The sequence below is a fragment of the Aulonocara sp. 'chitande type north' Nkhata Bay genome, linkage group LG1 (genome assembly GCF_057382095.1).
Source record: "Aulonocara sp. 'chitande type north' Nkhata Bay isolate Kocher_YH1m ecotype deep benthic linkage group LG1, A_spYH_male_GT1.1, whole genome shotgun sequence".
In the NCBI taxonomy this organism is placed as follows: Eukaryota; Metazoa; Chordata; class Actinopteri; order Cichliformes; family Cichlidae; genus Aulonocara; species Aulonocara sp. 'chitande type north' Nkhata Bay.
Genome location: NC_141344.1, coordinates 1,043,314 through 1,055,585, shown reverse-complemented (window position 1 = coordinate 1,055,585; position 12,272 = coordinate 1,043,314). Strand labels below are relative to the sequence as shown.

The following is a 12,272-nucleotide window of genomic DNA, read 5'->3' as shown; positions in this document are numbered from 1 at the left end:
AATCGCACACACTGATAAATGAACGCACAGATTGTTAATGTACCATTGTAAGGCTGCTGCCTCCACCAGCTCTGAAAAAAACACAGAAAACAGGGCCTGCTGCCAAAAGCAGGGCTGAGTGCGCGCACACACGCGCAGGCTGAGAGGTGTGGCAGGTCGGCGTTCAGCTCAAAGCAGCTTCTTTATCCTTATAGCAGCTCGGGATTATTTTCACTATAATGTAGGACCCCCCGCCCCCCCAGACTCTGATTCGGTGAACCGGTTTCTGCAGCCATGTGGACCGGGCCTCGCAGATTTCAAAAAACATGCTCAATAATCCTCAAAGTGTTCTTCCTGCCCCCGTCCTGATGGTCGCCGCGGTGGTTTCATACGTGGATTAACCCCCGCGGGTCTCTGCGGACGCAACATGTCGTGTGCGCATTATCAGAATTACCGCCTCCTGCGTACTTTAATTCGATAATGTGCTCGAATGTAAAAAAAAAGGCATCGTCAATATGTGTTTTTGGAGATACAGTTCATTCGCGGCGAGGACGAGTAAACAAAGAGAAAGCGAATAAAATGGGCTGTTTTTCAGGAGCTGCAAAAATGTTTTATTAGGGGAGCGCCGAACACCTGCCTTAAAATGTCGTTTCAACATCTCCCGAATGCCATTTTGCTTAATTGACTTGGAAATGGCCCAAATGTATTGCTGAATGCGGTCTAATTAATATTAATAATAAATGCCATTATTAACATCAAAGAACATCTGGTGCCCCTGTTTACCCCACCGCCTTATATGTAACACACTCTGCTGCTGTTTGAATCTCACAAACACGTGTGTGTGTGTGTGTGTGTGTGTGTGTGTGTGTGTGTGTGTGTGTGTGTGTGTGTGTGAAAACCTAAAACCTCAACAAACTTCCTTCTCTGCCTCCTTCCTCCTTGGCGGCCGAGCGAGGTCAGAGCAAGAGGTGAGGACGGCGTTCGCTCTTTCCCGGCCTTCCTCCTCTCCCGGTCCTCTCCCGGACCCGGTTGCTGTAATACCTCGGAGACGTCTCTGATCCCGGGTGTATTCCCGCGGCAGCAGGAAAAACACGGCGTGCGCATTAAGAGAGAGAGGCGCTCCTCTCGGTGCTCATAAATCACGGGCCGAATAACTTTAATCTAAAATTTCATTTAGTAGTGGTTGTCAGGTGGTAAAAGGAGGGGCATAATGCAGTGGTGTTTAATGATAATTGGTGTTTGGTTAATAAATTCTGCGAGTTCAGATTACGTTCTAGCTGTGGCTGGAGTGCTAGCATCAGCAGTGTAACTAAACCTCAAATTGATTAACTCGCATGAACCAGACGCTCACAAAGATGGCAGTGGTCCAAATCAAAAAAAAGAGGAGAAGAAGAAGAATGAAGGGGAGGGGTGTGAGAGAGCGAGCGAGCATCAGGCCGGATGGTGTTGTGTTGCTCTGCTGTAAGGAAATCAAGTCCCCCCGGGCGCATTTTTAAAAGCCTAATGCCTTTCAAATGATGTCATCACGTTTACTCTCTCTCCCCGTCTCACCCAATCTCTCTTAATATCTTTCCCCTTTTCAAACTGTTTCCGCCACCCCCAGCACACACACACACACACACACACACACACACACACACACACACACACACTGGTCCTCCCCTCAATCAGTTATTTGGCTGCAGGGAGAGGCCGCCGGGCTTCGACGGGAGTCACGTGACACATTAGAATAATGGCCGAGCAAAAAGCAAAACATCTTGTGTTTTTATGACTGATGTGCTTTTTTTCTCCCCCCCCCCAGTTTTATTTCCTGAAAGTGATATCATACTAATCAAAACCACAGAGCGTTTAGAGTGCAAAGTGTGATTGAAAGAGCGCCATTAAGGAACTGCCAGCACCCCCCCACGCCCGCCGCCATCCTCCAACCTGCACCCCTGGCATCGCACACGGCCTCTGCTTTTATTTTCATGTTGTTGATGATTTTTTTTCCATTAATGGGAGCTGGGTGTGGCCACTGTCCCAGGGGCACGCACACACATCAGTTTGTATCTTTGTCAGTCAGTTGCTGTGCTGCCTCCTCGGTGGCGTATCCCCCTCGGTGGCGATGCTTCGGTGGTGACGTGCGGTCAGAAGGGAGTGAGGTGTCTCTTGCACACACACACACACACACACACACACACACACACACACACACACACACACACTGTGAGTCAGAGGGGAAGTGTGTGTGCGTGAGTGTGAGTGCAGCCGACAGCAGGCAGAGTGACTGATACTCAGCCTGCCTCCCAGATGGCCTGCTCAACTCTGCTCCAATCTGATCTCGGAGCCTTTGTTCTGGCATGTTCCATTACGCCGCCGTGACACCAGTAAAGGCAGAGGGGAGAGGAGCTGGTCTCAGATCAGATACAGCTGAATTATACATGTATTTCTCCTTTTTCCCCCTCTGTGATATTCTTGTAGGAGCACAGTCGCAGCGCTGCGTTTGTCATGTTTCTTCCTGGGGTGGAGGCAGGGGAGGGCTCACGCATGCAAACCGCAGAAGAAGAAGCGGCGCGTCGAATGTTTAATGAATAAGAATAAAAACAGATTTTCACATGAATTATGATCATTTTGGCTGAAATCAAGCTCAGCACGAGCCTCTGACACAAGCGATGCTTCGACATTCGGCGCCGTTCTCACCGAGCAGCGCAGCCAGCGGAGGGTCCGCTGCCCCGTAGGACACTCGCCGACATGAACAAATAAAACTGTGACTGTGGTTTAGCTCGCAGTGACGGCACGATGGTGTTCGTCCTTCTTACGCCATCTTGGGTCGTTTAGAGTCACCAACCTCACCGGTCGGTCTCAGAAAACCGGCCAGCCGAGCCACAGGATGCGCGACACCAGGAACCTATCAGAAACAAGCTGCCACGCAGCCTCCCACCACCAGCCGGCAGCACCTCTGTGAGCGTCATCTGAAACCAAATACGACAACGTGGGGCAGATCAGACTGCGAAACCCATCTCTCATTGGCTAACGACCTGCCAATCACGAGTCTGTAGCCAACCTTCCTCTCGGACACCGAGATCAACAAAGCGTCCAAAGCAGAAACGAAGCTCTCCTGCTGCTGAAAGAAACATCTCAGCGAGCTTTGTGTGTTCAGACCAAACAGGAAGCTGAGATTTGAGCTCAAATCTGTGAGAAGGAGAAGTGTCGGTAAAACTTTCAGGTTGGGTAGAAAAACCTGAAAAACAATCATTTTTTTCTGTGCAGTTTATTTAAAAATGTTAACACGCAGACATTTGTAAACACAAATGCCTGACTTTGTGTCACAATGTCACAACATCCGCACAGAAGCAACCAACTGTAGGGAAATGTAGTTTTTGTGATTGTAGTTCACAGGCTCACCTGTGACCGTCGCATTAATGTCGCGTCTCCAACAGAAAATCTTTGCATGAAAAGAAAAAAATCAATACTCAGGACAGTTACGGCGGGGTGTCAACAGGCGGTCTGAGCCCCCCCTCTGCTGCGGCGATGCCTAATATATGGCGTGACCTTCAAAATGTCATAAATGTGTTGTGCAATAAAGTGTCAATATTTGTGGTTATATGGAGCCGGCTGACTTTTACAGTAATTGGAACAGCCGCATTAAAGCTGCGGATCAGCCGACTGATTAAAGACGCGCGGGCCGGACGCTCGTCACGTGTGCGCACGTCACACGCCTCTACGGCCCAACGCACCTCTGTGTGCGCTCTGTGTGTGAATGTGTGAAGCCCATTTATTATTGAAGGGCTGTTATATGCCAGGAGAGCACACTCTCATCCTCTCAGTGGTGTGTCTTCCTCTTACAGGAGCACTATTAACCCTGACACACAAGGACACGTCTGTGTGTGCGCTGAGTGTGTGTGTGTGTGTGCGCTGAGTGTGTGTGTGTGAGTGTGTGTGTGTGTGTGCGCTGAGTGTGTGTGTGTGTGTGCGCTGAGTGTGTGTGTGTGTGCGCTGAGTGTGTGTGTGTGAGTGTGTGTGTGCGCTGAGTGTGTGTGTGTGAGTGTGTGTGTGCGCTGAGTGTGTGTGCGCTGAGTGTGTGTGTGTGAGTGTGTGTGTGTGAGTGTGTGTGTGTGAGTGTGTGTGCGCGGAGTGTGTGTGTGTGCGCTGAGTGTGTGTGTGTGTGCGCTGAGTGTGTGTGCGCTGAGTGTGTGTGTGTGTGCGCTGAGTGTGTGTGTGAGTGTGTGTGTGAGTGTGTGTGTGTGCGCTGAGTGTGTGTGTGTGTGCGCTGAGTGTGTGTGTGAGTGTGTGTGTGTGTGTGTGTGTGCGCTGAGTGTGTGTGTGAGTGTGTGTGAGTGTGTGTGTGTGTGCGCTGAGTGTGTGTGTGCGCTGAGTGTGTGTGTGTGTGAGTGTGTGTGAGTGTGTGTGTGTGTGTGTGTGTGCGCTGAGTGTGTGTGTGAGTGTGTGTGAGTGTGTGTGTGTGTGTGTGCGCTGAGTGTGTGTGTGCGCTGAGTGTGTGTGTGAGTGTGTGTGTGTGTGCGCTGAGTGTGTGTGTGTGTGTGTGTGTGTGTGCGCTGAGTGTGTGTGTGAGTGTGTGTGTGTGTGTGTGTGTGTGTGTGTGTGTGCGCTGAGTGTGTGTGTGTGTGTGCGCTGAGTGTGTGTGTGTGTGTGTGTGTGTGTGTGAGTGTGTGTGCGCTGAGTGTGTGAGTGTGTGTGCGCTGAGTGTGTGTGAGTGTGTGTGCGCTGAGTGTGTGTGTGTGTGTGTGCGCTGAGTGTGTGTGCGCTGAGTGTGTGTGTGTGTGTGTGTGTGTGTGAGTGTGCGCTGAGTGTGTGTGTGTGAGTGTGTGTGTGTGTGTGTGTGTGTGTGGGGTCTGGTGTTTTTCCTGCTTCTAATCTGTGTTTTGGATTTTTTAATTTTAGCCCCATCTGGGGTGGGCAGGTGGGCCAGTGTCTGCTACACGATGCCGGGAGTCTTTGCCAAAAAGGGATCTGTACAGTAGACCACTCAAAATATGTTTATGAGTACGGCTACAGTATGGTGCAGACCGAGTGCTGGGGGGGGTTTATATAATTATTTCCTCTTTCCAGGACGGCACACGTAACAGGGAGGGTGCAGCTGATGGAGAAAATTATAATTCCACCTGAAATCACGAAACCATAGGAACAGATTTCACGTCCCAGCTCAACAGACAGAAGACAAACCCCGGCCCCCTCCCCTCCCCCTCCGTAAAAGAAGCCTTGATAACTCGAGCGGGGGGGCGGGGATTGTTTTTTGCCTCAGGGCGATGAAGTGTCTGTGTCCATGTGGACAAACTGAAGATTTTTCCTCCATTAAAGGGAGAAAAGTGGACGTGTGCAGGCCAGAGGCCAGCTCGTCAGGCTGATGTCACACCTACTGCAGCTCTGCTGCGTCAGGCGCAGGAACAGGAGGGTTTGGCTTCAGCAGCTGCCGCCGGGCTGCTGTGACATCATAAAGCTGCTTCCCTGTTGGGTCGTTCCCTCTCAGATCGAGTCACCTCGGGGTTTCTGCTCCCACGTGTTATAAGTCTGAACATATACATGATACACGTGTCTGTCATATAAGGAGCGCTGTGCAAACTTCATATACCAAAAACACTTTTGGTTGTTGTTGGAAACTGAAATCTGAGGTTTGAACCCTGAAGCCTAAAGCTGTGACGGCTCCTTATCGCGCTGCTGTTACGCTAAAATAAGCTGTCTGGCTTTTTTCATGTGGTGCTTTAATTATGACTGAGAAATTATTTTTTAACATATGTGCCGGTCTGATAAATCTTACATATAAAAAGAGACGTTGCAACTTTAACATGTGCACATTTTTGTACATAAAAATAAGAGCAGCAAACGAAAGCGAAGATGAAGCTAAAGCACGGTCGTGCAGACGGCGACTTTTTCTCCAGCGCTTCACTTTTTTTTTTTTCCTGAGGTCGGGCGGGTTCAGCGGAGCAGGACGAGGCGTCGCTTTCATGTTTTTCCACTCTGAGCTGAAATTTTGCTGAAACACATCCGAGCCTTCGAATCCAGGAGTCCATAAATCGGTGAAAGATTACACACACGTGCGAGCGCCCGGAGGCGGCGGTTGGTGCGATTCGTGAACACGTCCCCGAAACGTGCACGTCTAACCCATCGAAACTCTGACATGTGAGGCTTTTATAAACCGTCTTGTCGTGCGTTGGAATTCAGGACGTGAAAAGTAAAAGCTCAAACTGAACAGAACGATTATTTTCCATCTCCATCTGAAAGTCTGAACGATCGTGGCGCCTCATTCCTCTCACGTGTGAGCGCAGGAAGCATTAAATCCTGTGTGTGTGAAAGCTGACTCAGCAGGGAGCATTAAATAAAATACAAAAACATATATTTATAGTCATCCTCTGTTGTATTTGAGTAGATGTCGACTTTTCGGGGAGTTTTTCTGTGTGGAAATGAAATAATTTCCACGAAACAAACAAAGTGGTGCCTGAAATAATTCCGCTCAATGCTGTAAATTTCCTGCAGATGTTCTTTTAGTTCTCCACAGATTCGATTGGACTCGTCGGTGCTGCAGAAGTTAAACATCTGCCTCTCGGCCCTCGCCCTGCCCCCCTCTCCTCTTACTGTACGCTGAATGAAACCGTCCCGCCGTGCAGAGCGGCGATGACGGCGTATTGTCCCTCACAGACTTACATTTAGGTCGCCTTTCACTTCCTGCTGTGATAAATAGGCTTCAGCCTGATAGCGGCGAGGCTGGATGGACTCGTGTGTTTAGTGTCAGTGTGGAAGAGGACTTGCTGACTTGGGTCTTTCCATTCTGTAAACCTTATTTGACTCCCCGACAGAGGAGGAGGAGGAGGGGGGAGCCGCAGAAAAGAAAAGATTAGGCTCCTGTTAGCGACTGCTCCTCATTGTGCTCCCGTGGGTGCCTCCGTGGGTTTGATTCTTCCTCTTTCTTTCTGCCCCCCCGCCTTCCCCCGCACACACGCCCAATCGTGTGCGGCACAGAAAATAAATAACACTTACTTTCTGCTGAATGGCGAACAGTTCAGCGTTGGTCTAGGCCATGTTAGCCTGCCCGTACACAAAGGCGCCACCGGACCCGGCATGATCCGCCGCGTCCTGTGAAACGTCGGGTTCGAGCTTTGACGAGCGGATTCATGAGGCAAAGCTGCCGGAGGACGTCCGCGGACGTCTTTCCGGGCTGTTACAGAGACCAGATCTGCTGGTGCGAGCGCAACAGACGTCCCAACGGTTCACAGCTGTCTCAGTTTCAGGTTAATTCACTGTGTGTCCTGCTGAAGATCGTCAGAGCCTGAGGGCGTGTGTGTGGATGAAGTTCCACCTGCGTGGTTGTTCGTGAGGCCAGAGTCAGATCCCTCTCTGAGGCACCGCAGGAAGCTCTTTGACTGTTAGTCAGAGCTTTGCCGTCACCATGAGAGCACAAAGAAAACATCAAATGCTGTTTTGCACATAAACTATATAAAAATTAAATGAACTGCACTATATTTGTTAATGAGTGGAGATATTTTTCTCATTTTAGTTTTTTATTTCTTTCATTTTTATTATTGTGAAACACAATAAATGAATTTAGGCCAGTGTCCTTATTTTGAGCACGTGCAGGGATTCATGAGATGTTTTAAAGAAGAAATTTGAACGAATGTAATGCTGCTGATTGTTTGAGTGTGTATTTAAATACTGAGCATATTTAAGTTCTAAAGTGTGATGGAAGCCCGCAGAGATCAGATGAATGAGTCCTGCAGCCGTCCCGTAATTAAAGAAAACATAAAAAAAGCTCCAGAACAAAAGCAGGAAATGAATTTGGGCGTTTTGCTGTGAGATCTCGCGTTGAACCTCCCGCACGGCGACGTCCACCAAATTGTGCAGAACCAGAAAGGATATTTTTAATTTTACAGCTTCCAGATATTTATCAAGTATCTGTTGTATATTTTTCTCTGATGCGTTTCTTCTCCCGGCCTTTAAACACGGCAAATCAGCGCGGCGAGGCCGGCGTGTGCAGCGTGACGCCGACACCCTCACCTCAGATTATGCTGCTGTCAACACATTCCCAGGTTGTCGTCACTCATCTTTAGATTTGCGTTCGGGGGGTGATCGCGTTGATAACAGACTGCTGTTGCACTAAACTGTGCATCATCGTTTTTTTGGCGTGCGGAGGAAGTGGCGGAGGGCGGGGTCAAAACTGTTATCACCCTATCATATCTCTGACAGCTACCTGTCAAAATCGGGTCGCAGCAAGAGATGCGAGGATATCCTGCGATGCTGACGAAGCCAAACGCGGCCCTCTCCCTCTTTTCTTCTGTCTCAGTTTGCATTGTTAATTCTCACTGCACTCCAGCATTAGCTTAACGCGAGCGACGACAGCAGCCAGGATAAAAAAAGAAAAACAGGTTATGGGGGGGTGTTTCTGAAGAAAGCTTATGAACTGTCAGCATTCTGTCAGGAGGAAAACAGCACGGTCCGTGAACTCGTTTGATGCGTTTGACTTTGTGTGGCGTTCGCACACCGAGCGCAGGAAACGAGGGACAAAGAGGAAGAATGTGTTGTGTTATGATGTGATGTGTGCAGGGCTGGCACTCAACACGCCTTCCATTTGTCTTCCCCTCCTCGTGTGTGTGTGTGTGTGTGTGTGTGTGCTCCAGATGTTGGCGAGGACTTGGTGAAGACAGCGGGGAGCATCCAGCCGCCTCTGCCCCAGCATCGAGAGCGCTCCCTGGGCTCGTCCTCCAAGGACTGCCCTTACTGCGGCAAGTCCTTCCGCACCTCCCATCACCTGAAGGTCCACCTGCGGATACACACAGGTCAGTGCCTCCACCCTCCACCCACCCGCACACCCCCCGCCTGCTCTGCGTCTCTGCAGCTATGAAACATTTATTGGACTTCATGCAAAATTTACTTCAGCGCTTGTTCTGACATTTCTTCTGGGCTCAGGCTGACATATTGGTTTCTGAATATCGGCTCGCTGGAGTCAGTCTCCCTCTGTGATGGAGAGGACGCAGATCCATCGATAATCTATCAGTTTGAACATCGATGCGGGAAGAAGACAAAGAAAGAAAGGAACAGAGTACAGGCCGTCACAAACCCAGTCATCCCAGTTCAGCAGTGTCAGGTCTAGCAGGCCTGCCTCGGTCCTAATCTGTCTCTGTCCGTGGGATCTAATCCCAGAGGCTCCGTGTTATCAGCTGCTGGATTTGAGCACGTTTCCTTCAGACTCACATAAATCCAAATTAAGGAAACTGCTGGCGAGCGTGCACTTCCTCTCAGTGTCCCTCATTTAGGCTTAAGGCCATTGTTATTCCACTTTTTTTCCTGCTCATCATTTCATTGAGCTCTAATTAACACAACAAGGGTTCAGTGTCCTCCAATGACATCACTCAGAGGGCAATTTCACACTCTCTAACTCTCAATAACTTTCGAGGCAAAACAAAGCCGGCCTGTCCACCGTTCGCAGGGATGTTCGTGAGACCGTGTGTCGAATAGATTTAGCTTTATGTTTCGGGCGGGTGTGCTAACCCTCGGAGCGGCGCCGTCCCCCCGGTTGTTTTCGGTCAGAGTAATGATGTGGACCGTGGACAGGAGCCAGGGCGCTAACCCTCTGCGAGGTACGAACGCCCCACTGACTATCCAGGTTAAAGTCACATTCAGACTGTGCAGAGGACACCTTACCACAAGGACACCTGGCTAAAGTTTCTCAGGTGTTTCCTGCCTCTCAGCTCCTCAGCTTCCAAACACTGTGGACAGCTCAGCGTTATTATTCACCCGAGGTCTTCCAAACGAGAGTCCTCTCTGGACCACTTTGGCTATCCACGCAAGCATAATCCCACATAAAGAAGAGCGAGATCGATCGTAGTAATAAAGACCTCCTATGAAAAACTGCGAGTTGTTCCTGTGACTGATGCTGCTGGAACAAAGCTGCTTTATGCCATGTTGTTCTGCTAATTCAGCATTATAGCATTAACCCTTAAGCTCACTTGGGTCCCCAGAACACGGTAATAACTCCACGTCAGTCACACGCCATCCTCCCCTGCATCCTGCGTGACGGACCAAACACGAGCGTCCTGCTTTATTGGGTCAGACCTGAAACCGGCGAGTTCACTGAGGACACAGGATGTGCTTTTTCTCACAGGCTTCTATCCAATCAGACTTCATGGGAGTCGCCCCCTGCTGGACAGCAGAGAGAATGCAAGCTTCAGACTCACTTTTCAGACCTGACGATGCATCAGACTCTTATACAGTCCTCTGACTTACTGCGTGAACTGAGCAGATATCTGATCGAATGCTTTTACTGTCAGACTGCAGTAGCTCTGAAAATATCACGACTTCCATGCCTTTACTGACTTTTTACGGGTGGTCGGACTGCGACGCTTTAAGGTCTCTAAACACAACCAGGTCACCTCGAGGCCAACCTCCCCTCCACTTGCTGCTGCTTCTGTGTTACCTGCTGCTGAGAGACCTGAGTTATGTCTGCTTTGAGTAGAGTAGTAATGATCCCCGTGAGGCCCGTATTTTATCGCAGAGGAAGCGGAGCCCTCGGCCGGTCTGACTGAATCCACAGTACGTTTTATTTTCGTCCTTTCGTATCTCAAACAGACAGTAAAATTAAAGGCCTCGCTTGGAGCCTCCACCTGGGGACAAATGTGAGAAGGGTTAGCGGGGATGTTGTCTTTTTTGGGTGGAATGTATCCTTGGACGCGTGCCCGTCGAGCTTAGACGCAACGCGGGGAGAAAAAGAGCTAGATGCATCCCCAACATGTGGCCTTTAAATCACTCCTATAACCTAATCGTACCAGCTCCGCTGTGACATCCTGATTACATCCACGAGATGACTTTTACAGCGGCTAAAGATCCTCTCTGCGCTCTGGTGACAATGCGGGCAGATTCACAGCTGACAGGCGAGCTCTCCTCCGTCTAATGTAATGTGAGTGACACAATGGAGTTGCTTACCGAGCCTGGTCGAGGCAGCATTATGCGACGCAACGCAGAGATTAATGAGCGACTAACACCAGCTTGAAAGGAATGAAGTGAATTTAAATTTCTCCAAAAGTTAAAGAGCTAATGTTACAGTATTAATTTCCTCTTGAACAGTGAGTGGGAAAATATCCATTAGCAAAATTAACCACAGTTTTCTAGGTAGCTAACATTGTGCGGCTGTGGCACTACAGTGTGGGGCCAGAGCTAATGAACACACTGCAGAGGGTGATATTTCATTATACAAATTAATGCTCACATTTTAATGGGAAAGTCACATAATGAATCTAGGCTTCAGTGACAGCAATTAGAGGCCCAGATTGTCCCCTTCTGGACAAGGCACTATTTAGCAGTAAGCAGCTGTGTGTAAAAAATAAAAAGGTCCTCGCTCTTGACAATAGCCACACATAACTTCAGGCAGGGCCACATAACCAATAAGAGTCCCGGCTCACCTATAAATGAGCAGAGGGAGGAGGAGGAGGAGAGACAGGACTCGCCTGTGTCACTTAACCTTAACCTAACCTTGTAATCAGGATGAATCAGGAGGGACCTGTGATCTCCGTCTCCATTCCTCTCGTTCCCCTGAGCCCTCGTCTTCCTCTTCCTTCTATCTCTCATACATTTTCTTTTGTCGCTGCATTTCCTGCCTCTGTCGAGCAGGAACTTCACAGCAACGGCTCTTCTTGAAGGGGGAATTAAAGAGGAGTGGGACAGTTTTGGAATTTCCTGCCGCAAATTTTAGAATTTAGCCCAACGTGTGAAACATTTCTGTAATACTGACCATGTCGTCTGTTTGAGGTCGTATCCTATCCCAGTGAGCCTCTTTACCCTTTCTCTGGTAACATCGTGATGTTTGGGTCTGCACCTTTCATCACAGAATAAGCATTTATAAAACTGTATTTCCTGTTCGTCATCATCATCATCATCAACTTTATTTATAAAGCACTTTAAAACAACCACAGCTGACACAAAGTGCTGTACATTGGAACTGTAAAATAAAATTACATGAGATATAAATAAAAATCAAATAAAAGAAGAGTGAAATCATTAATTAAATAACTACGTCATCCAATAAGAGTTCATTTTCTAAGGGTTTAAATCCGTACACGCAGCTGCCGAACAACTGTTAGCAACGAGCACACAGGAAGGACTGTTTTCCCAGTAACCCAACCTTGTGATGTGACATGGGTGGTGCAAACACCTGAGCACTGGCCAGTGTGAGCTTTGGAAGCTCCAGCCATTTCCAGTCAACACTGGTTCTCGCGTTCCACCCTAACTACAACCCTGATTACCCCCATGTATCAGGGTTATGTACACTAACTACAACCCTGATTACCACCGTGCCCACTAACTAACTAAAC

The 12,272-nt window shown here is 48.9% G+C and overlaps 1 protein-coding gene across 9 annotated transcripts in view; it reads left to right on the top strand.

The window, feature by feature from the left end:
- Positions 1 to 12,272, top strand: part of znf536 (zinc finger protein 536) — a 216,622-nt gene that overhangs the window by 138,066 nt on the left and 66,284 nt on the right. For all 9 annotated transcript variants that reach the window (XM_086278038.1, XM_086274845.1, XM_086277255.1 and 6 more), the window contains one exon: positions 8,586 to 8,744. In XM_086278038.1, coding sequence (XP_086134164.1) covers positions 8,586 to 8,744 — 159 coding nt within the window. The remainder of the gene's footprint in view (positions 1 to 8,585; positions 8,745 to 12,272) is intronic.